The 25,512-nt window shown below is 41.4% G+C and overlaps 1 protein-coding gene across 1 annotated transcript in view; it reads left to right on the top strand.

Annotated features, from left to right (window-relative positions):
- The window catches only part of LOC147316673 (protein crumbs homolog 1-like), a 29,987-nt gene extending 4,877 nt beyond the window's left edge, over positions 1-25,110 (top strand). Inside the window, exons 2-13 of the mRNA XM_086313203.1 lie at positions 4,207-4,902; positions 5,758-5,953; positions 7,969-8,108; positions 8,968-9,153; positions 9,250-9,363; positions 12,156-13,091; positions 14,311-14,852; positions 15,260-15,425; positions 17,573-18,434; positions 21,624-21,740; positions 21,893-22,019; positions 22,232-25,110. Coding sequence (XP_086169329.1) covers positions 4,207-4,902; positions 5,758-5,953; positions 7,969-8,108; positions 8,968-9,153; positions 9,250-9,363; positions 12,156-13,091; positions 14,311-14,852; positions 15,260-15,425; positions 17,573-18,434; positions 21,624-21,740; positions 21,893-22,019; positions 22,232-22,453 — 4,304 coding nt within the window. The 3' untranslated portion in view covers positions 22,454-25,110. The remainder of the gene's footprint in view (positions 1-4,206; positions 4,903-5,757; positions 5,954-7,968; positions 8,109-8,967; positions 9,154-9,249; positions 9,364-12,155; positions 13,092-14,310; positions 14,853-15,259; positions 15,426-17,572; positions 18,435-21,623; positions 21,741-21,892; positions 22,020-22,231) is intronic.
- Positions 25,111-25,512: the final 402 nt, after the last annotated feature.

The following is a 25,512-nucleotide window of genomic DNA, read 5'->3' as shown; positions in this document are numbered from 1 at the left end:
CACCTTAAAGGCCGGTCCTTGAAAATATTGTCGGGCATAAACCGGTCCGTGGCGCAAAAAAGGTTGGAGCCCATATGGAAAAGAAATAGTAAAAACTTACATGATTTACTCATGAAAGTGGCCACTTTCTCATTACTTTCATACATTGTTTTAGTAAGTATCCAAAACATCCAAGTTTCATTATATAATTTTTCAAGGGATCTTATATCTGTTTTCACTCTTATATGCTTTTCATACAAGTTTCACACAAGACAGATACAAACTTTATAAGATTTATACATATCTCTGCCTTACAGAACATCCAGGTGAACAGGAGGAGGTCTTCTATGAATTGCTAGAAACAAAACAAAGTGAGTTTACCTGTGGAACAAAGTGTGTAACAACCATGCATGAGTATTCGGCTGTTAAGGTCTATGTACCCCTATTCCCTGATTCTCTGATATAAAAATATAATAATGGTTCTACAAAGTCTTAACAACAAAGTAGAGACATTCTGACTGGGACACACTATTATTATTTTGTATTTTACTAGTAAAAAAGTATTTTTTGAGCTCATTGCCCAATGTTTTAGAGCTCAGAGTTAAAGTATGGATTAGGTTCAGTGTTAGGAAATCTGCGAATACAAATCAAATGAAAATCTGACTATTATCCAAAAGAGGGATTTAAAAAAGAGCATTACACTGAGTCAATATCCTTCTTCTCATCAGAGGGAATGGTCATGGTCTATGTTAAAGTGAAGACTCCCTAAAGAGACACGCTGAGGTCTCTGGAGAGCGTCGGCAGTTTGACATCACTCTACCTGCTAACAGTCCACGTCTCTGCTTAGTGTTATTGTTGGATCGAGAGGCTGGTACCAGTCAGTGTCAGGGATCGACCCTGTGCGGCCGTGATCTATGATGTGTTCTGTAATGGCACGGGGGCTGATGGGCTGTGTGTGTAGGAGGAGCTGTTATCATCTCCCTGGAATGTGTGAGGGGTTGACTGAGTTTGGATGAAGGAGTGAGGACAGCAGTTGTCCCTGTTTGCCCACTTCTACAGTGCTGATGAGAATTAGAGCCAGTGCGGGTTAAAGCCCAGAGTTCTGATGGAGTTCAGCTTTCCATACTAGTCTGGGGAGGCAGGTTGGAGGGGGTGAGAAGGAGGGAGGCTAAAAAAAGAAAACTAGAAAAATGTTGATGTAAGAGAGACTACACAACGTAATATCTGACTCGCTGCATTTCTGTCATGGTCCTGGATCTGGTGACCCAGTGTTCATGTGTTTTTGAGTTTTTGTTAATATTTCTTGGTTTTGTTCAGTTAGTTTTTGTGCTTATGTTAGCGTTTAATCTTCAGGTTTTGGACTGTTTAATTGGGTTTAAAAGGAGGTTTATGTTTTTATTGTACGGTTGGTGTTCTTGTTACATCGTTTAGTTTCTTGCGCTTCATAATCATAGTTCTCCTCCTGTGGTTGGTCCGTCATCCTTATCCTGCCTGTGTATTTCAGTCTCCCTCTGTTTGTTGTCCCGATCTCCGAATTAGCTGTCGGTTCTGGTCGGGTCATGTATAGGTTGTAGTTCTAGCTCACCTTTTGTTTAGTTCATGTATTTTACTTTTAGCAAAGCTGCTGCTTTAAGAGTTGTGCGTCCTAACCTAGCCTGCCACACAGCTCATCATGACACAACAAAACCAATATAGTCCATGTTTTATCAAATACATATCACACTTTCATATTCAAATTTAGTAGTGTAATTTTCATAATGCATTTTGTATCACAGTTGCAGGCCATTATCAGTTGTAATCACTTGATTAGATCTACTTCATTAAACAGGAGGCTGTCTAACTAATCCGAATTAGAGATAAAATATTAAAGCATCTGTAGTTTAATAGCTGCTGTGGTGGCTCCTCAGGACCTCTGTGTTCTGTAACACCTGTAATAATAAGAATGACAATACTACTACTAATAATAATAATCTATAGTAGATGATTCTCTGCTAGACAAATTATTGGATGTGGTGGATTTCCTTTATCTGATTTCCTTAATTGCATTTGTCAATAAATAAATTATGTCTTAGGTGCTGCTGAAATGTATTGTGCTTTGTATTATTCATACAGCCTACATACTGTGCTTAGGACCAACAATTAACTCGTTTTATCTATGAACTCTGAATAATGTCCTTTAACCAGGCATTTGTGTTGCTAAAGAGCGCACAAACATTTAACTGATCTAGTTGGCTAGTAGTGCACATTGCTGCTTATAATGAGCACTGAACAGTAAACTGTCCTCAGCTCAAGTGTTTCCTGACTAATATGTCTTTGGACTGTGGGGTGAAGCCAGAGTACCCAGAGAGGACTCATGCAGGCACGGGGAGAACAAACGCCACACAGACAGGCTTCAGCCAGATGGCAGAGAGACTATAGTGCTCACCACTTTGCTGTAAACAGTATAAGAAATATATAAATATTTAGTAACTTTCAGATATTTAAGTTTTATTCTTTTCTTAGATTGACATTTTGTTTTAATTTCAAACTCAAAAGATGTAATTATATCAGGGCCCACTTTAGACACTCAAATATGAAGACTATAATATGTCTATAATATAACATGAAGACTATAATATGTCTATAATATAACATGAAGACTATAATATGTCTATAATATAACATGAAGACTATAATATGTCTATAATATAACATGAAGACTATAATATGTCTATAATATAACATGAAGACTATAATATGTCTATAATATAACATGAAGACTATAATATGTCTATAATATAACATGAAGACTATTATTCTTTGTTTTTTAAGAGTCTCCACGTTGGATTATCGGCCTCAGCGTTGTATTCGGTCTACTCCTTCACTACAGCCATTAATCTTCAGTCTCATTCTCTTTCCTCCTGTTTCCTGTCATCATAAGTGTGATTATTGGTCATAAGTGAGCATGCTGAGGCTTATTATCAACTATGAAATTAAAACAGAGGAAACAAACAATGCAGCACTTCTCAGGTTTGGAAAGCAGAAAGGTGGTGCATGGAGATGTGAGACACTCATGTGAGGAGGAAGTAAGAGCAGATAAAGAAGGTGATAGCAAATGCATGTGAGAGGAACTGGGGGTGTTAAAGTGGATACAGTGGGAAATGAGGACTGTAGGTGTTGCAGGGAAGATATAAACAGATTGTTACTGGGAGGTTGTTAGCAGTGGGACACAGTGGCTGCCATTTTATTGGGGTGATTTTATTCAAAACATCTTACAGTAATTCCATAAATTTGTGAGTGTAGATGTCAGTAGTGAAAATCCAACACTTTGTTAGTGGAGGAAGGAGAGGGAGGTGTCACAATGGGCTTTCTTGACATACAGGTGTTTCTTCTGCTTTAGGGGTGATAAAGAGTAATTTTACAGCTAGACCGAAACTTTGGAAGAGCCTTATAATGCAAGGTTCAACATATAAAATGACTTCTCGGGTATTTTGTTGCAGTGCCCACATTTGTTCTTGTCATTGCGTATACAGGCTGAGGTTAAATGAACATCTCTGCAGGATGCTTCGTACATTTGGAGACGGGGTGAGTCTCATTTGCACCTCAAAGGTGAATCCTTCCTGCAGCTACACCTGCGGCAAATGTAGAAAGATCAGTTAACCTGACAAACATTTCCATGCTCCAGTAAATGATCCATGTGGTATTTATCATAATTATCTATAGTTTTATCAGATAAATTCAAATAAATGAAATTCCACACAAAAAAATACATAAATAAACTACTATTAATTTTTACTAATTGTTAGAAATATATATGAACAATATCTTTATAGTTTTTGTAAAGTTTCAAAATGTTTACTAAATACTGTGTAGTGTGGACATCCATTATGTTGACTAGTGTTTATAATACGTGCTTTAAAGACTGTGTTAATATAACAGGGGCCTCAATAAATCACAACACTGTGAAACGAGCTGCTTCACTTGGCTTCGTTTGTCTCACTTTGGTTTAGTTACTAAAACTACTGAGGATGGTAAATGTTGCAGTTTGGGTTAAAGTGATGAGCTGGGACAAACACTAACGCCACGACGTGCAACGCTAACAGAGACTTTATATGTTTGAGTTGTAAGCAAATTGGACTAAACAGCCCTTCTAAGGGCTGAGTTAGTGAAGAAACCTCTATCACAAAGTGACAGTAAAGAAACATGATTTTATGTGTTCTTAACAGGAAGTTTGTCTTTCATTTCCAGGCCTGCTGTGCACAGCAGCAGAAGATGCGTGCTTATCGTCTCCTTGCAACAACGGCGGCTCTTGTTTTGACCACTTTGGCGACTACGCGTGCCTTTGCCCCAAAGAACCAGTGTGGTACACAGGTAAAAACTGTGAGGACCTGTATGATGCCTGCATCGATGCAACTTGCAGCAATTGCACAAGCAAACCTGGAACTGGCAAGTACAGCTGCCTCTGCCCGGGTGGTTTCGCAGGGCTCAATTGCACCCAGGGTGTTGATGAATGTCAGAGTAACCCCTGCCAGGGTAATAAGTCCTACTGTGTCGATGGAGTCAATGGCTATTCTTGCCACTGTCCAATTGGTTTTGGTGGTGAGCACTGCCAGGATAATGTGACCAAATGTTCAGAGGAAACATGCCAGAACGGTGGCACCTGTACGGACATCCCTGACACTGGGCACCTGTGCCAGTGTGCTGCAGGATACCAGGGGACAAACTGTGAGGAGAACGTAGACGAGTGCCAGTCGGAGCCCTGCCAGAATGGAGCCATCTGTAAAGATGGAGTGAATGCATACCAGTGTTTCTGTGTGCCAGGATTTCAAGGCTCCCGCTGTCATTTGGACATCGACGAGTGTGCCTCCCGACCCTGTCAGAATAATGGCACGTGTTGGGATGAGGTAGATCACTACAGGTGTGACTGTGCTCCAGGCTATAAAGGTGAGCAGGTATTTGAAGCAGGTTGTGTTTACAACAGGCAGAGCAGCATAGTCCAGGAACTGTAAGGTACCGAGCTTCATATGAACATATTTTAAATTTACAGCTTTAACTGGCTGTTCTAGGTTTAGAATACTTTCCCAAATAAGTCCAATAAGATTTAATTACACTTATATTGGCTCATTTAACAGTAGCAGTGTATAGTCTGTAATTCTTGTCTTATTATAATCATACATCTTTAAATAACCTTTGTCACTCCCAGCAAACATGTAGGTGTAACATAGACCAGGTACTGTTTAATCATTGTGTCAGATGGGAGAACAAGTTGCTGTGGACAACAGGAAATTCTCAGGTTTCAGATTATTGATTTGCTCCAAGCTTATCGCTCAACAAAAATAAGCTATATTTAAAATTGGTAAGTCATGCGTAAACATTCCTCAATAACCTACAAAAGGATGCTGGGCTGGTAGAAATACGAGGCAGTGGTACAGGAAGCTGCAGTTTTGAGACTGCAGAGCTAAAAAGAGCTTAATCGGGAGGGTATATTTTGGAATATGATGTAAAGAGAACAAAACATCTCATTGTGTATATCACAGTGTGACACAGTGTGAATCAGGTAGCTGGCATTGTTTAGTTTAATGTAGTTTGTACCACATGACAGTGGCAGCTAAAGATGATCTCTTGAAACTCTGCAAAATAATTCCAGTGAGTAACCCCGAGATAGCTGTCTATCCTCAAACTGCTAATCCTACATCTGATTATTTCAAATGTGAAATGTGATCATTGTGGACATATATGACAATGCATCGCCAAATCTCATGCGCTGGCCTTCTGCCATCCCGCCTGTGTCCTCTGCAGGGATTAACTGCGAGGTGGAGATCGATGAGTGTGAGGTTCGTCCCTGTCAAAATGGCGCCACCTGCCGAGATCATGTTGCCATGTACTCGTGTGAGTGCGTGGCTGGATTCCAGGGGCAAGACTGCGAAGTCGACATTGATGAATGTGCCAGCTGGCCCTGTCTAAATACAGGAAAATGCATAGATGGTGTGAACAGGTAGTATTTCTTTCAATATACTGAATATACCCTGGATGTCATTAATGTGCCCCATATGGAAAAGAAATAGAAGAAACTTTTAAAAGACTTGCATCAGATGTGGCCTTCTTCATATAGTGACTCATGTAAGGCTGATATGCTTCACTCATGAAAGTGGCCACTTTCTCATTACTTCCATATATTGTTTTAGGAAGTATCCATATACAAGTTTTATTTATATAATTTTTCAAGGGATCTTTTATCTGTTTTCACTCTTATATGCTTTTCATACAAGTTTCACACAAGACAGATACAAACTTTATAAGACCTATAAATATATTTTCCATACGGGGCTGTTTCCCTAAACTTAAACTTGAACCATATCTTCATACTAGAATTGAATGATTAGAGTCGGGGGTGGGGGTGTCCCTGACATGCCTAATTTTTCTACATGTAAAAAATGTAACCCTCATAGTTTACTGTGCAAATGAGCTGTTTGAAGAAGGAAATACAACAGATTCAAAGCATCAAAAACCGAAGTAAAACTTTAGCAAATCAAACTGTTTTGATATGTAGTGATATTTACTGTAGTGAAATAATTATTCGTTGTTTTTCAAACTGACAGCATTTTGTACTGTTGAAATGCATCACCTGTGTCTGAAGATAAAAACATGTGTAGTACAATCATGTAGTACATATAAGTAGTAGTACATCAAATAGAAGGAATTCATCAGTGCAACAACACGACTCATAATCCTCATAATCACTGTAATCAAACCTTATAATTTAGCAGGATAAAGGTAATGAGCAGAATATTTAACAGTCAGGTGGACTGAAAAACAGAAGATAATCGGTGTTAGGAAGAGACTAGTGTACACTAACATACAGGTGCACTGTGTCAGTCTGTGTTGTGTCTGCCCAGGACTGCACGGCAGACATTAAAGTTGATCAAGGACAGGAATTAATCCTCTTACTGTCTGTCACGGTCATAGTCCTCACACAGCTGTAGGTGCTGTGAATGCCTGGGACAGTAAAATGTATTTTAACAGCATCGAGTGAAGAAGATAAAGGATGTAGTAGTTTCACATTATAAGCATCAGTATGTAAATCTTACACTGAGTCAGAATCAAATGAGTGAACATCATTTAGAAACAAAATCGTAGAAAAATCATTATTTAAATTAATTGATTTTTTGATGCTTTACTGGCCTGTACTTAAGTTGCATTTAGCATCACAAGTACATGTTTATTATTTGTTTACAGCTGCAACCATTATTTTGTCAGTGTAATAAAAAAAGGAATTTTCTTACAGCTGAAAAAAGTCGATTTATAAGAAATCAAGTCAGTGGCTTTGATACTAAAACTCTTTGATCTGTCTGCATTTGTAGTATTATTCAAGTAGAATTATTATGAATTACACAGCAAAACATTGTTTCCATTTGTATATTTTTTGTAAAAAAATAAAATAAAAATAAATCAAAACATAACATTTCATTGTTTCAGCTTGTCACATGTGAGGATGCACTTTTAAAAATTTAATCTTTTACAATTTCACTGATATTTGTGTTTTGTGTACAATGTTGAGGTCAAGCGGCGATAACAAGATACTTGGAGCCCAGTGGGAAGTTTTCATCTTAACCTCCTAAGACCCAAACTCTTCCATGGCAGCATCTTTAATTTCTCTTTGTTTTTTGGGTTGATTGGAACCTGATGAATGTAAAAACAAAGAATTACAACATTTTTCTTAACCTGGTTTTTGTTTCTGAGAAAAATCAGATCCACATTTGAGGACATTGGCTTTAAACTTGGATCGAACAGTGGCAGTGTAAAGTCCTTGTAAGTGGATATCAGGCCCTTGTAGAGCAAAATGTATTTTGGTCTAAACACCCCAAAATGTGATGCCACACACAGACAGCAGGTGCTAGGAGGTTAAAATGCACTCTATGTCAACCAGCTACAACAGTGCAACAGTAATCTAATGTGTAGTATGATAGACATGCTCAATCAGTCTAAGACTGCCTATCTTGTCTCTTCTAGTTATGTCTGTGACTGTGAGGGGACAGGCTTTGTAGGCGACTACTGTGAAGAGGATATTCCTGAATGTGCTTCTGACCCCTGCCAGAACGGAGCCACGTGTTTGGAGGGGACCAATCAGTACAAGTGCCTGTGTTGGCCAGGTACGCTGTGGTTCAACTTAAAGTCTAAACCACCTCTCACCATGGTTTAGGGCTTGTGTTATATAACTACTCACCAAAAATGCTAAAAAGTGAAAAAAAGAAAAGCTGCGGGGTTTCCCATGCATGAATCACACTGAACAAAGCAGTTAAGGACTCTTGAGTCTGAGGGCATAAAGAGCAGAGCCACCATTCAAAAGCAGGGACATTCTTTAACGTAGGAGGACGTACAAAGATGCAGACGCAGGCTGAAGATGAGAAAAGCTAAGCTGTGTTTAGCAGGTGTCCCTGAGTCTGATTATTTACACTAATTTAAAGCCTTTTAAAAATCAGATGAATTATTAAAAAAAAACTGTGCCCCCATCGTTTGAAGGTCAAACTATCCAACGAACTGTAAACATGCTGTTGTGTTGGACGCATCACATCAGCTTCTGAACAACAAATTCAGAGATTATTTCTAACTTTGCATTGCTCAGCACACTTAAAACACTGACATGCTGGCGCCGTTTTCTGCTTTGATTGCTCAGAAACAATCAATCTCATATCTAATGGAAGGAGGTTAAAGTGGAAACGATGTCCTGCTAAAGAAAGAAACAGTAGTTCTGGGGAGTAACTAAAGAAACAGCTTTAGAAAAGTCTTGGGGGGCTTGAATATTTCAGTAAAATGTTTATTTTGGTTACATTTGATCCTCCTCAGAAAGTATTTTTTTATATATTTAATATTTGAATATTTCTTATTTTGTAGTTATTGTAGGACTGAGGCAATATAGCATGATGTTCTTACCACCATGTAAGTATGTTGACAGACTGAATATTATTATAAGAATAAGTATATAATGTGTTTGTGTTTATGTGCAAGCAGGTTACGAGGGAGACGACTGCCAGGTGGATATAGATGAGTGTGAGCAGCATCCCTGTCACAATGGTGGAAAGTGTTTTCAACGCTCAGATGTCGTGAACTACAGAAAGCTTCCTGAACTCAGCACTGCTGACTTCAGTTATGATGTGGCCGCCGGCTTCATCTGTCATTGTCTGCCAGGATTCATTGGTAAACCAGACAAAAACCACTTGAGTTTCTCTGCATGTGCCTCGTTGATGTGAAGGTGACGTGGATATAAATATCACTGATATAATCCTCTTGCAGGAGACGACTGCTCTGTTAATGTGGACGAGTGTGAGTCTGCTCCATGTCAGCATGGAGGAAGCTGCCAGGACCTCGTCAACTCTTATCAGTGTGTCTGTCCAGATGGCTTTACAGGTAGGAGACACCTCTTATCAGCTATTTAATTTTACCCCCTAACAAGTTGTGTTTTCTGTTCTCTTCCTTCAGTGTCACAAAGTAGAGGCTGTTATATAATCTACCAGGACAGATGATATAGAATCAGTGATGTACCTGATCTGGTGTCACAGTGGTGAAGTGTGTGCTGAGCCTTGCCTGCACTAAAAAATCACCGTCAGCTGGAGCAGAAACGACAGTATCTCTTTAAAAAACTCTTTATTTCCTTTTAAATATTTCTGTTTTTTTACCTCAAGGTCCTCGTTTGTGTGACAATTTGAACTAAACAGTTCAAATTGAACATTTTCATTAGGAGTCAGTGTAGATGGATTACCTAAGAATCTGCTATGCCAAACAAAAGTGCTTCCAAACTACTGAAAACAAACTGACCCACATCACTAATCTGGAAGCCCAGAAATCTGTTCTGGAAGTGATGAGTTCAGCCGAAGGCTCTCATCAAGAAAATCAGAGCGTATTTGCTAACAAAATGATGACAGTAGAGGAAAGGAGTGGATGAGAGCGCACATGATATAGAGAAGCATAGCTGAAAACAACAGAGCCAATAGAAGGTGCCATATGTCAGGCATTAAATGTGGGTCTCCTAAGAAACTTGTCAGGAGGGGGGGGGGATTACAGCAAAGCTGCTTAGTAGCCTAATTAAAGTCCAATGAATAAAGGACAATAAACAAGGACCTTATCCAAATGATACATATGTCATGTGTCTTCCATCCTGCACTATATCCAGGAGCAGGTGTACTTAGAACAGCACAATGATGCACAAGGAAACTCTTATTTTGTAGAATCTGAAGATTATATCAAACATGTTATGCGTATACTTTTCCTTGGTGTGCCGGGTTTTTCATGCTTCTTGCAACACTTAATGTTCTTTTGGTTCTTCCCTGAATTTAGACTCTTCCTTCTTTTGAACTGGGATGCTAGATCATCTGTTGAAGGACTTCTTATTTTTGTAGTGGTTGAAAATGACTGTGGCTGAAATAATGGTCCATCCTATACTTGTTCCCAGCATGTCAAGTACTGCTATTTTGTCAAAGCCCCTGGTATCTCAGACAGTATCCTGGCTGGCTGTGGTTCAGAAGGTAGAGCAGGGCGTCTGCTAATTGGATCTCCTTGGGCAAGATACTGAACTCCAAGTTGCTCCTGATGTGTTCATTGGAGTGTGAATGTTGGCTAGAAAGCACTTACATGGATGAATAGGACATGTATAAAGCTCTTTGAGTGCTTAGGTAGAAACGTGCTACATGCATATGTTCTTTGTTGCAAGTTAAGAGGTGCAAGACTAACTGATGAATCATTTTTTTCAAATTATAGGAGAAAATGTTGACATAGAGACATTTTTATATATTTAATAAAGCTTAGAAATGTAAAAATCAAATATCTGTTACATGACAAAAATTTACAAATAAAATAATTTTTACATATCACAGTAATTTGACCACCGCTCCTGTTTTTACTGGTGCAGTGTTCAAAACTATAGTGTCTGCAGCGGGTGATTATTCGATCAGCTCTTCATTATGCTGTGAGTGTCATCAATCCAGCTTTCAGTCAGAAGCACGTGCAGTTCATTGCTACTAATGATTTCGCTGTGGATTTAATTCATACAAGAGCAGAGGGTCTAAACAAAATGAAATATAGATATATATTGTATATATTATTATATAGTCCGGTGCTTTTCAAACCTGGCCCACACACCTTAAACACTGAACATGCAGCACCTCCTGCTGGCTCTTTCCAGGAAGTACTTGGCACTGGTGAGTAACTACAAACCAGCTCATGGAGCAAGGAGGGGACTGCAGCTCAGCATTCCTGTTGTCATACACTGACAGGAGCCAGCTGGAGGCTGGGAGCTAATCGCTTTGATAGGACTGAGCTGCAGATAGGAGTAGGAGTATAGGGTGTGAGTGAGGAAGGAGGAGGAGGAAGAAGGGAGGGAGGAATTCACAGACTGATGGAGGAGGGAGAAAAAAGGCAGAAGGAAAGGTGGGCAGGGCTGGTGTAATCACTTCTGCCTGTCTGCCTGGTACAGAGTAGAGAAGAGGAGGCACCTCTGGTTTATGTGTGTGCGTATGTTAGAGAGAGAGAAGACTTGGTTATGTCACTTCACTCATCCAGTGTGAGCTGTGTGTCGTCCAGTGCCTCAGTGGGTCATGGAAGAAAAGAGGCTGGTGCTGCTGCTGTGCTGCTGCTGTGGGCCCTGGTGGGTAACAGGTATGATGCAGCACTCTTTGATTGCATAGAAGAGATTTGCATAGAGTTGCAAGGTTTTTATGAGAGTGGCGCATTGGCAGCCTGAAGGAGCAGCTTTAGGACACCTCGGGTTTAGAGTGTTTCAGAGGACTAGGTTAATGCAAGTTGACTGCTGCTGTTGAGAGTTAACGTTGAACAGAGTTTGACAAGGCGCTGACCACCGATCACACAGAGGGTGTGTCATACACAGCTAACAAATGCAATATTTAAAGGTTCAGTTGGTGCAGTCAACAAGACAGTCACTAAGTTAATTGTGTTAGGGAGACTGAAGATCCTATTGTTGTCTAATTGTGAAATTAACAGCTATTTCCTCAGGTCATTTCCTCATCTGTTAATCGCAGAAAGCTCATCCCTTGTCTTCATCTACATGTGCGCTTCACTGACTTGATATCTAAGAGATGTTGTAGTGAAAATATGATCCATGTGAATGTATTTTAGCATGGCAAAGTTGGACGAGTGTTGCTGGAGTAAGTTGCAGTGACACTAAATGTCAGTGTTTCCTCGTGCAGGTGTACACTGTGAGGTAGACATCAACGAGTGTGACAGTAATCCTTGCAAGAACGGCGCCACCTGCGAAGATGCTGCCAATTCCTACAGGTGTCACTGCCCTGTGCTGGAGCCCGTCCATGAGCCCTGGGGGGGGCCAGACTGCGACGTCAGGCTCGTCGGCTGCCGGCAGCACCAGTGCCAGCATGGAGCAGGCTGCGTCCCTGTTTTGATCAAGAACGGTGAACACGGCTACACCTGTGTGTGTCCTGCTGGCTGGACAGGAGATCACTGCAATACCTCCACCACCTTCTCCTTCAACTCAGAGGGTTACGTCCATATGCAGTTGCCTGTTTTCAAGAACAAGACAAAGCCAAATGTTCTACACATGCAGCTTCGATTCAGGAGTACTCTTCCTGACATGGTGCTCTACTACCGGGGCACCGTGGAGAACTTTGTCTCTCTCGAGCTTGTCAAAGGCTCCCTCCAAGCAAAGGTAAAATCAGGGAAGCTACTGTGGGCCAATTACCCAGGCCCAGTCAATGATGGAGAATGGCACACGGTAACCGTGACCATGGATGAGAGATTGGTTCTGGCTGTAAAAGGACCCGGCTGTGAGGAAGGATGCCAAGTAAAGAATGAGGGTCGAAACCATCTGATCTTCCTCCAATCCAGCTCCTTCCAACAGCTGTATATAGGAGGGGCACCACAGAAATATGTGGGCAACTTGTCCAGTGGAAAGGCATTCATCGGCTGCATGGAAGACTTTCAAGTTGACTATAAGCTGCTGCTGCCTCAAGATCTCATCAGGGAGGAGAATTCGGGCTTGGAACTGGGATGTACCAAACCAGACTGGTGTGGTGAGGACCCATGCATGCAGCGTGGACAGTGTGTGGATATGTGGGTCGGTGCCAGCTGTCAGTGCCATCGACCGTACTATGGAGAAAACTGTGGAAAAGGTAGGAGTAAACATCTCACCTCTGCTTCGACTGAAAAAAAGGGTTTTCTGGACAAATTAACAGAACAGGGAAAAACTTCTTAGGTTTAGTAACCCAACACACAAAATCCCAGGTGTCCTAGTTATGGTTAGATTCACAGCTCTCCCTTTATTTGGAAATTTTACCTGTTGGGTATAACTATGAACTGCGAGGTCACAAAAAGAGACTTGATTCAAATGTTACATCTTCTTAAAATGCAACCTTAACACAACACCATCTGTAAACATGGTTTGATCTAGTGGATGTTAAGAGGTTACAAGTAACAGCTTTAATGCTAGCTGCATCTGCGTCAACAGCCATATGTTATAAGAAGCAGATATTCCAGTCAAACCAGAAGCACTGAAAAGTGACTCCAGGGTTATATTAAGCAAAATCACCTCTTACCAGCTAAGAGTAATTTCCACCAAAACTAGAATTGTAAGAGGGAAAATTCAAACTAATGATTGATAAAGGCAAAGCACCTTTCAACAGCTCAGTGAAACTAAGCAAAAATGTTTTATCAGACTATGGCTTCCTTTTAAACAATAACATCGGTCAAAATCTGTTAATAATGTTCAAGCCCAGGACAAGTCTTGAAAATGGTTTCTCATTGTTCAAAGTAGGTTCTGTTTGAGGGGATTGTTGTTGTTGTGAAATTACACTATAGAAATAAAAGAAAATTGAATGAAATTGTTTCAAAAATACTGATTACAGAATGTAAAGTAATAAAATAATAGAAAAAGTAATAAAAGTAAAGTAATAAAAAAGCAGAAAATGACCCAAAATGCATCAGTTAAAAACTGAGTAACACCTTTTTATTTGACCTTAGAGTGCAGTTGTGGTTTCTGCACAACTTGGCATTAATTTAAACTAATTTAGCCAATTACATTTAGTTTTTGAATGAAAGAAATTACTATTTGCTCTAGGATCTTATATGATATATCACACAAATAATCATAATGAAATTATAATATCATAAAGAAAGAATGTAATAGTAAATGCTACTGATGCTACTGAAGAGCTCACTAACCAACCTCTGCAGTCAGCCTGATTCATACATGTCACAGTGCTCGTCATTTGTTTAGTACTTAAAATCTTAATATGAAAATAAAAACTAACACATTTGCATAATAAATATAATAAAATCTAATAGTTCATGAGATAAAATACTAAAGCTCTGTCCTTCTTCCCCCTACTTCAGAGTACCCTTCCTGGACCTTTGGACATGAAAACAGCACCAGCTATTCTATGTTCAACATATCAGAAACTCACGGTGACAACTTTAGCGTTTCGTTTTTTATGCGCTCTCTCAAACACAGTGGCATGCTCCTGCAGTTCCATCGAGAAGGAGACGCCTACCTGACTATCTACCTGAAAGAAGGCACTGTTGCTCTCTACAGTCCTCACACCACGCTTCTCTCAGAAGCGAGATCAGTTACTGATGGGAAAAATAATTTGGTGATTGTAAAGGTACATTGTGGCCATGTGGTTTTTCCCAAAGCGGGCAATAATCGTGCCTTAGGAAATGTGAGTGTAGAAGCCGGGGATGTGGCATATGTTGGAGGGCTCCCTGCAGGCAAGAGCACGAATGCCTGGGGTGGAAACTTCAAGGGCTGTCTGCAGGACATTCGACTGGATCACAAGCATCTGGTTGCTGAAGGTTATCCAGAGGGGATGGAGGTTTACCAGGCAAGCACCGAGGATAACCTGCTGCCAGGATGCCAAAGTGATGATACGTGCAAGGTAAAGGATGCGGTGCATCCCTGTTTAATTTCTCATGATTTACAGTTTTATTTATAATCATTTATTATGGTGATGGATTGGTAAGTACAGTCCCCTCACAGTGAGGTTTCCTGTTTGGAAACATTTCTATTTGACTACAGACAAAATGAAAATGAAATGAGAGAGATTAATATACGCTGTAAAGTTGATTTATGGGAAAATATATGGCTCTTGTATCTCATGGCAATTGCAGGACTGTCTAATAGCTTGGTTGTGATAACCCTATTATCATTCATCTGGTTGAGAATCCTGCTGATCTGTAAGTTAGCGCTCAATCCTCTTAGTAGCCTTAACCTATGCGGTCGCATCAGGTGAGAGATTTTACAAGCGATGGTCTAATCCATCCATCTGTGTTTGTCTGTGCACAGGATGAACCGTGTTTCAATGGTGGACAGTGTCAGGTAACCTGGAATGACTTCAGATGCAACTGCTCCACCAACTACCGGGGTCAGCTATGCGAGACTCGCTTGTGGTGCGTCGAAAAGCCCTGCCCCGAGGGAGTGCGCTGCATGGAGCTGCAGGATGGTTATGAGTGTGAGTAATCCCTGAGCAGTGATTGGCACTGTGTTTTTTCAAACCAGAGAGATTCAGGTTTATTTGTTTCTGCTCTTTTTCTTTTAAATCAGGAATCTTGTATTAAAGTTTTTAACATTAGATTTTTAGGAGGACCTCTCATGAGATTGACAGAGAGACTCGGTGACCTTAACAGCTCTGTAGCAGGTGCATAAACATTATTTTGCATCATATTGAAGTAGTTTTTTATGGCTTTGTTACGTTCCCCCCGAAGGGGTCTAGGCATGCGAGTGAGGAGACCAGTAAGAAATGAGTCCAGAACAGAATGAAAGGAAAACAGACAGAGGCTTTTAGTAAATAAAATAGTCTTTATTTTAGATAATCTTAACATAAAGAGCCGGCAACGCCGTTTTACCAATAACACTTGGAAAAAGGAAAAGAGGTTGCAACAACAAAGAACACAACAACCAAACAAAAACACACCACGAGGAGGCACTTCCAGGGGCCCACAAGCTCACCCTGTCACTAGCAGCAGCTAGCTTTACTGCTGCCGAGGCCCACAAGCCCACACTACTCACGTGAAGCAGTTACACTGCACACTGCTTCCACACTATAGGATCTCTCCCAACAACTTCAACACCCAATGTGAGAACACCAGAGAAAAAAACCACGCTGCTCACAGCTCATCCCCAGCTTAAATAGCCTCAGAGGTGATTGCTGACTGGATTCAGGTGGCAAACGAGGCTAACTAAGAGCAGCTGTGTCCTGGGGAGAGAGGAGAGTGAGAGAAACAGAGGGGGTAGGCGTGGCAAGAGAGGAGGAGGCGGAGAAAAACACCACGCCCACACAAGGGCAGTTTCAGGAGGCCCAGCTAGGGCCGTAACACCCCCTCCCATAAATACAAACCAGTGGTTTGTCACAGAACGTCCTACCCAACTTTTAAACATATCACTTACCATGCACCATAATAACGGTTAGGCATAGCCTCCCAAATCTGCCAAGACCTTTTCGATGGGTCCAAAACACTGAATGGGGTTGGCTCAATTCCCTCAAAATAGTGTCTCGAGTGACAGCCAGATGTTTTTCGAGTCATTACACAAGGAGAGCCCAGCGGATAGCTAGAAGGCCTTACTGAAACACTTTTCAGGCGCTTCTTTGCTAGGTCATGGCGACAGGCATGCTGGTTAGCCAGAGGTGCAGGTTGGAATGGTTGTATCACACCCAATCTGTCACACTGTAGGTCATCTGGACCTGAAAGATGGCTTTTACTGTGTAGCAGCATTGAAGTGGCACAGAGAGCAACATGACAATGGTTCTACAGAACTATATTGTTTAGTTATCAAGTGTTACTCTTTACTTTGTTGGTGCTACAGCTAATCATTTAGCTCTTTAAAAAATCAAAATAATCTGGATATGAATTTATATAATCTTTGATATTTCTGGTTCTTTTTGTGCTTAAAAATGAATTTTGCAATTTATTTAGGTTTTTTGGAGGGAAAGCAAGAAATCACACTGCTGATGTAGAAGACTAAAAATCTGATGTATCAAATATGATAGACTAGGTAGAGCAGATGGTACATCAGTCAGAAGGTCAGTGGATTGATCCCCGGATCCTCCAGTCCATGTGTCCAAGTCTCTTTGGACAAAATACTTGAACCCCGAGTCTGTGAAAGTTAGATAAAAGCACTTTAAGAGTGTGTGTGACTGATTGAGACTTAATCAATTAGCAGGAATCATTTTTAGTGCTCATCTAATTCTAAAAGTAATTCTTTCCTCCCATTTTTACAAAGTGTTTGCCACAGAAGACTTGCTGAATAAAGCAGGTCCCTTGATCCAGAAGGATATCTGGGCCTGGATTAGTTATTTTCTTAGCATGATGCCACTGTCTTCCAAGTTTTCTTATTTCAGTCTTACAGTGTTATTCAATACTTCCTGAGTCAAGATTCGACTCTAAAAGACGTCTAAGGTGGGCGAAGTCTCAACTCTGATCAAACTTTCAGCCATATCCTTCAGGAAAGACCAACAGACAAATCAAACAATGACCTCCTTGGTGGAGGTGAAAATTAACGTGATGTCTCTGAACCAGCAGCATTTATTTTTTCAAAAATTGTTTCCTAATATTCCTGTTTGTTAGTGCCAGTAACTCTCATGACGTTTTCCCCTCACAGGTTTAACTGAAGCCATTTTCCAGGACAATTCTCTCCAGTACGTTGCCCAAAGCTCCCTGCTGAGCTCCATAACCAACATCACCATGAACGTACGAACACGGGATGAGAACGGGATCTTGCTGCGTTCTGTCAACACAACCGAGGTCTTCTGCCTGGGCCTGCTCAACTCCAGCCTGCTGGTCAAACTGGACAGTGGGGATGGTGCAGAGCTGCAGGCCTTCACGAGCGACAGGACAATCGCTGATGGGGCATGGCATCACATTCAGCTCACCATGGTTGACCCAACACAGTCAGAGTCGCGCTGGCGCCTCACCGTAGATGGACAGAGAGCTGGTGTCAGCTTTGGAACAACTGGCAACCTCAACTTTCTCAATGACACCAAAATCTGGCTGGCAGAAAAGTACACAGGATGTTTAGGAGAGGTGAGGCTGGGTGGGGTCTACCTACCGCTCATAAAGGTAGCAGATCCACCTCAGATGAGCCGATTCACCAGAGTGGGTGGCCACGAGCCAAGCATTGGGTGCCGAGGTGCACCTATTTGTGATTCGCAGCCCTGTCTCAACCAGGGTGTGTGTCAGGACCAGTTTAATGAGTTTAACTGCAGCTGCACACCTGGATGGGAGGGGGAGCTGTGTGAAACAGAGATAAATGAGTGTTCTTCAACGCCTTGTGTCTACGGGACATGTAAAGACCTCCTGGCAGACTTCCAGTGTGAATGTGAGCCTGGATACAAAGGGAAAGACTGTGGGGCAGAGGTGGATAACTGTCTGGAGTTCAAGTGTGAGAATGGAGGAGACTGTGTGGAAACACAGGAAACTCACACCTGTTCGTGTCCTCCTGGCTACATTGGAAAGCGTTGCCAGTGAGTATAGCCTTCAGCTTCTCTACAGCGCATTCTTTTAACCCTTGGATGCACAACCTACCAATACCCACATTCTTCCACGAGTGGGGTCAAAAATGACCCCAAATAAAAACAAAGCGTTTTTGCAATAAACTGGGTTGTTTTTCTTCAAAATCTTTAAAATGAAGAGTTGTAACATTTTCTTATTCCAGGTATTCCTCATAAAACTGCATTTTTAATTATTTTTTCATTAATTTTAAGAAATTGCAGTTTTTGTATCACTACCCCCCCCCCCCTCCACAAAATCAAAGCGCTTTTGCAATGGTAAATGGCCTGTATTTATATAGCGCTTTACTAGTCCCTAAGGACCCCGAAGCGCTTTACACATTCACACACTGGTGATGGAGCTACATTGTAGCCACAGCCACCCTGGGGCGCACTGACAGAGGCGAGGCTGCCGGACACTGGCGCCACCGGGCCCTCTGACCACCACTAGTAGGCAACGGGTGAAGTGTCTTGCCCAAGGACACAACGACAGAGACTGTCCAAGCCAGGGCTCGAACCGGCAACCTTCCGATTACAAGGCGAGCTCCCAACTCTTGAGCCACGAGAAAGACATTTCTCTAATTTTGATTAAGATTATATATTTTGTTCAAACAAAAGAGAAATTTCATTTTTGACATGTACATTGTTTACTTTTCATTTACATTTTAGCACTGAACAATCAGTCAATCAATCAGGTGTCAAAACATGTTTGTCCCTATGTCTGGAGGACGAAAAGAGGTCCGGAGACCATAACACAACAAAAACATCTTATCTCCTCTCACTGCGTGCAGCTGTCACAAACTACTTGCTTCTGGCTGTGATCATTGCACACAGGGGTATTGCATTTCAAACAGCAATCAGTGGCTTTGCGATCTTTGTTTCTTGGACACAACTGGCACCTCTTCTTCTTCTGCTGGCCCTGTGTGCTTCTTTCCTGTGGCTGGATTGCAGCCGTTCTTTTTTCACTCCACACCTTCCCGTTGCATCAGTGATGTAGGTTGTGGACATCTCTGGACCTGGAAGCCTTCATGACTGGAAGAATGTCTGGCTTGTTCTGTCGCAAAGTTTCCACAATAGTCAGAACCTTCTCAAGGAGATGCTCTGCAAGATGGTGAAGAAGTTGTCAGTGGTGATGTTGTGGCCTGTGTGTCTGAATCCACTGCACAACTGACTGTCAGTGTTTTCCCCCAGATTCTTCTGGGTGTCATCCCCTGGTTGTCTGCCTTGGTACACAATCCCATCAATTGCATATGGGATGCGTGCATCACAAACCCAGAAGGTTTTTATGCCATACTTGGTGGGCTTACTCGGTTTACTGTAGAAGCTGGGTCATACCTCTGAAAGGCACAAGTTGTTCATCCACTGTGACACAATCACTGGGGATGAATTCCTACCTGCAGTTGATCAGGAACAGGTCCCATATGTAGCAGGAAGCTGCCATGTGGTCTGTTTCAGTCGGTTGGCTCTGGTCCTCTTGTCATCAAAGCGCAAGAAATGGCAAATATCTTCAAATTGACATAGTTTCCTTTTACAATGGGTTATGCAGAGGACTCCCAAAAACACGGTACAATGAAAAACAAGTTCATAAATGGAGATAATACTTACATACTGTATATGTTGCTGTGTAAAAATGATCTCGGTGGTGAGACTGCTGACATCAGAAGTGTAAGTGGGACGGTCGGAGTTGCTAAAAATGAAAAGCTCATAGAAGATTTCATAGGAACTGCTTGGGCTCATTTTTGACGCCACTTGTGGAAGAGTGGGGTAGTGATACAAGAACTGCAATTTTTAAAAAATAATGAAAAAGTAAATACAAATGCAAATGGCCTCATGTCCCAAACATGTTTTATGAAGAATACCTGGAATATGAATATATTACAACTTTTCATTTTAAAGATTTTGAAGAATCAAAACACGTGGGGTCAAAAACGACCCCGCGTGTGCATCTCAGGGTTAAATGTGCAAAACTGCACCAGGTAAAACTTTGCCTGGTTCTATATTGAAATTTCTCCTGCAGTTGTTACTTTTTTATTTATATTCTTAAAGAATTTAAAATTATTCTTTCAAAGGATGATTACAGGCTGCCTGAACGTTATGCAGAGATTTATTTCAGATCGGTTTGTCAGTTGCTTTTGTTTGTTATAGCATTTATTGTATAATGCAGTGGTTCCCAAACTTTTTTTGCTAGGCCCCCCTTTGTTTTATAAGAAAATCTCATGTTTGTGTGGGAGCCCCGTCAATAACGTGTCCATTATGCTAGCATTGTCCAAGCAGTCTTTTCTTTTTAGTCATACTTTGCCCCCCCCCCCCCCCCCCCTTACAATGGCTCTGCGCCCCCCACTTTGGGAACCGCTGGTCTAATGTATGAACCAATATTTCATGTCTGAAAATATTAAGATAGTAAAGCAGCTAGCTCGCTGTACTTTAAGTAGCACAAAGCGGGCATTGTTTCTTTTTTTTTAGAACCTTACTGTCTAAAGCACCTATCAAGTAAAGGCAAGCAAGATAAACCCAAGATGTTTTGATGAATCAGCTTTTATTAGCCATTCAGTACATTGCTACATCTGTTATCTACCAATTGCATTAGCACACAAGCTAGAATTAGCTACCATCAGTGTAAGTGCTCTGCCCTGCTGGCCATCGTTTACATTCCTTTTTGCGCCTGGACTTTCTCTGTCAACTGTAAAGAAGTTGCTTCTCTTCACAGCTATTCTTCATTTTCACCCACAGCTGTGTGATTTTTTTTTCTCTTTGCTGCATAAATTTGGCCTCATGTTATAACTGAAGCTCGCTTCAGGTAACACTTACCATTTAACGTTGTGTTTTATCCTTTTTTCAATATACATGTGCCCTGAAAACTATTATTTTTTACTAGAATTAAACACTCTATAAAAAATTAACAATTAGTAAACTAGGTGATCAACATGAATAATCTGCCAGTGTCATCTGAAACAAACAGAAATGCCAAACATTTGATGGTTCCAGCTTCTGAAAGACTTGTTCTTCCAGTCTGTTTTTCCAGTCTGTTTTTCCAGTCCTGTGTTTTACGGAACAAAATATCCAATAACCGGAAGAGCTGATGAGCTTCAGCTACTAAAAATAATCATTAGCTGAAGCTCTGCTGTCGAAAGCCTCCTTGAGAAAATGTGTTTGTGTGTCTAATAGATGGCGTTTTCCTCCTGTGGCATGCAATGCGAACACTGAGTGTCTTAATGGAGGAGTTTGTATTGGAGGCGACTCTGGGGGCAACTGTACCTGCAAGCCAGGATATGCTGGAGACAGGTAGGAGTACGACACTGCACACTCTCCTCTTCCACACCCTGTACTTTTAAAAGTACATCTGAACCACATCTAAGTAGAAAGGTCAGAAGGGCACATGTGAGCTGCTGCTCTGTCAGTCAGTATTGTGCTAAAACCTTGCTGATGTGTTTCAGGTGTGAGACAGAAATAGATGAGTGTGAGTCCAGCCCTTGTCTCAATGGTGCCACCTGTCTCGACAGACTCAACCACTTCCAGTGTGTGTGTGTGTCAGGATACACTGGCACGCTTTGCGATAGCAATGTAAGTGACACACAACTCCATTCACCAAAACTAGTTGTAAGTTAATGTGCTTAGTTCTGCTCAATGGGTTTGCAGTTTGAAATGCCTTTATTTGAGTCAGGTTTCCTTTAGCTACAAGAGAAAATGATTAAACCTCCAGAGCAGTGCTTGAAATTGTGCTTCAGTCTTTATCCACACTTCAAACTAAGCTGGTCTGTGCTGTTCTCTTGCAGAAAGAGGAACAAACAGAGCGAGTTCCATGGTTGGCAGTGGCCATTCCTTTGACCACTCTATGTGTCTTACTGGCCATCCTGGTGGTGTTTTTTCTCATCATGACAGCACGAAAGAAGCGTCAATCAGAGGGCACATACAGCCCCAGCTCACAGGAGGTAGCTGGGGCCAGACTGGAAATGGGCAGCGTCCTCAAAGTGCCTCCAGAAGAGAGGCTTATCTAAGGCTTGAAGCCTTTCCTCACAGACTTACATCCAAAGGATGCATATTAAGGGCGAGAGATCAAATAGTCCTCAGTGTTATCCTTTACACAAGGAAAGAGGTAACAAAATAATCAGTATCACATTTTCTCTCTAGAAAAACTTGTGACATTCACAACTTATAGGTGAAGACTTCAACGTGGATGCTGACAGAGGCAAACTCAGACTGTGCTGGTAGAAAGAGTTTGGTCATTCGATGTTTAGCTCTCGTTGGGCGTTGCTTTTCACACTAAATCTGTTTTTGCATAAATAAAAAGGAAAGACGAAAAAAACTGCACCACAACAAGGGCTCGGGAGTAGAGCGAGAGCACCACGGAGCCCAACACGTGGAGCTGAACTCCAAAGTGCTCAGGTCCAGATCGAGTCTGAGCTTTTATGGGATGTGATCAGAAGCTAAACGGACCAAAATGTCTGCTGCTCGTCCCAGTGACAGACCCCATGTTTTAACTGAGAGAGCCAACGTTAGGTTTTCACGCTGTGGCTGATGCGTGCATGTTGCGCACTACTTTGTTCCCCACTATTTGTGGTAGTTGTAGTTACACACTGAAGTTTTAGATTTTTCTGGAGCCAGACGTCATTTTTATATCCGTCATCTCTTTTGCCATATTGGGTTTTCCTTTCTTTCCTTCCACAGTGAAGCTTTTTTGTCTGAAAGAATGCATTTTGAATTAAATTACCTTGATGTTAAATTTCTAATTCAAGAATGCTGCCAGGGATTCCACTTGCCTAATATAAACGATGTCCCACTGGAAAAGAGCATTGTTAACGTTTTAAAATCAGTCAGGTTACGAGCGACTCGACTACAGTCAGGCGTTGGGTATTGGCTAAGTTGATATATATGCTCACCTTTTTATGCAATTTTTCCAATTTAAAAATAATGAAAACGCTATTAACAAACAAACAAACAAAAACTGCAATGCCAAAGGATTTGATGAGACTTCGTCGTAGTTTTTCAGAAAACAAAACCCAAACATAACTCTAACCCTCACCTTAGTTGTGTTGCTGGTGACCTGGTGGATGTTAAGAGGTTAAAGTACAATGCAGTATTACTCACGGAGCACATCTGGCTCGGGTTTGTGTGAATAAAACAGTACAGAAAGTTCCAACACGTAACATACCGACGCTACGTGACAAATCCTCGGCATGTTCAGAGGCATGAGAGCCGTTTGGAATGAATCTCTACATGTCAATGTGTTTTACATTCTGACCATGAATCACTTTAGAAAACACTGTCTGATAGGGTTAGGCTTAGAGCAGGGGTGGGCAATCTCAGTCCACGAGGGCCGGTGTCCTGCAGGTTTTAGATCTCACCCTGGGTCAACACACCTGAATCACATGATTAGTTCGTTACCAGGCCTCTGGAGAACTTCAGGACATGTTGAGGAAATAATTTAGCCATTTAAACCAGCTGTGTTGGTTCGAGGACACATCTAGAACCTGCAGGGACACCGGCCCTCGTGGACTGAGATTGCCCACCCCTGGGTTAGATCCTCTGCTCTAAGCGTGTGTTAGCGCCGCGAGCGTCATTCTGTTGGATTCAAGAATCCGGAGCGTCTCATTTCACGCTACATTGAGACACCTCGGTCCGTGACAGATCGTCGGTCTGTTACACGTTGGGAATGAGAATCTCTGGAAAGTTTGTGTGGTGGAAAATGAGATCAGAACTCTAAACGGAGCGTGTGGCGAGACGTCGCTGTGGCGAGACGTCGCTGTGGCGAGACGTCGCTGTGGCGAGATGTCGCTGTGGCGAGACGTCGCTGTGGCGAGACGTCGCTGTGGCCTAAGTAGGAGAAAAAAAACTAACTGCTGTATTATATTGTCAATGTGCACTGTATGACTCCACACAGTCAACCACACCATTCTTTATTATTGAGTAATTATAATGTCATTGTTGTTTGCTGCAAAAGTTGAAACCACTGAATTTGTTTTTATGTTTGTTTATTTTGATGTATTTTTCGTGTCAGAGCGTTTTGTTGTAGAAATGTTACTGCTGTAGTCCGAGGAGGTCACACCTGTATTTGTGGACGTGAATACACAAAGGAAACACACACATACCATTATTACATGTTTATACCTTCCAGTGTTTATCCACTGTGGCCAACGACCAATCATTTCGCTTAATTTCAGCCTGTTGTTTTATATTGTTTCATAAATACTGATCAGACTGAATTTGACTTTGAGAGTAATGTAAAGAATTCCTCATTCAAGTTAACATTTACAGGAAAATTTGAAAGTTGGAAAGTCTGTGCATTTGTAGTCCTGTTCACCTGCTCGCTTGCCTTTTACTCTGTATTCACCAGTGCTGCTGACCTTTACAGTTAATGGATGGTGCAGAGGTCATACACTCATGTAAAACTTTAAAAATCATGGAAAAACACAAACAAGTGACAAACAAGTGACAGCTGAATATTGTGAATGTTTCATGTTTGAAGTTTACATTGATTTTGTTTCATCCAGCCAATTACATCTGCCCTAATACAGATCGGTGGCCAAAAGTATATTCATATCCGTTTCTGTTTTATTGGGTTAGTGAGGTGCCGGATTTCCACTGAGGAGCAAAGCTGCTGTTCTACTCGAGACAGTTCTTAAGGAAGGTTATTCCGATTGTGAGGTTACAATAAACACGAGTGATGGTTATATATCATAGCTTAGTTTTATTTTGCATAGGATGTGTAGAAGAGAAACGTGCTGGCAGACTGTGTTATAGTTCAGATGTTTTGGTGCTCCGACAACTCTTACACTTGTTCTTGGTTTGGTCTTTTCTTTTGCTAAAGGAACATTTCAGTTCAGTTATGTGCTTATAAATCTCTGTTTTACATGTCATTGTATGTTAATTCCAAACATAAATGTTCTTAATTGATTTGTGGAAGAACTCACGCCCATACAGCACATTTGGAAGGAAGTGGAAGCCAAAACTTCGACCTGAATATGAAATGCTGTTGATAAACATCAGCTGGGCAATGAGGACTACGGGGAGGGAAGCTTTTACACCTACACATTAATGCTCAGAGTTTTTCTTATTA

The sequence above is a fragment of the Aulonocara sp. 'chitande type north' Nkhata Bay genome, linkage group LG12, assembly GCF_057382095.1.
Source record: "Aulonocara sp. 'chitande type north' Nkhata Bay isolate Kocher_YH1m ecotype deep benthic linkage group LG12, A_spYH_male_GT1.1, whole genome shotgun sequence".
Taxonomy (NCBI): Eukaryota; Metazoa; Chordata; class Actinopteri; order Cichliformes; family Cichlidae; genus Aulonocara; species Aulonocara sp. 'chitande type north' Nkhata Bay.
Note: the sequence above shows the minus strand (reverse complement) of the source record. Positions and strands in the feature narration are given on the sequence as shown.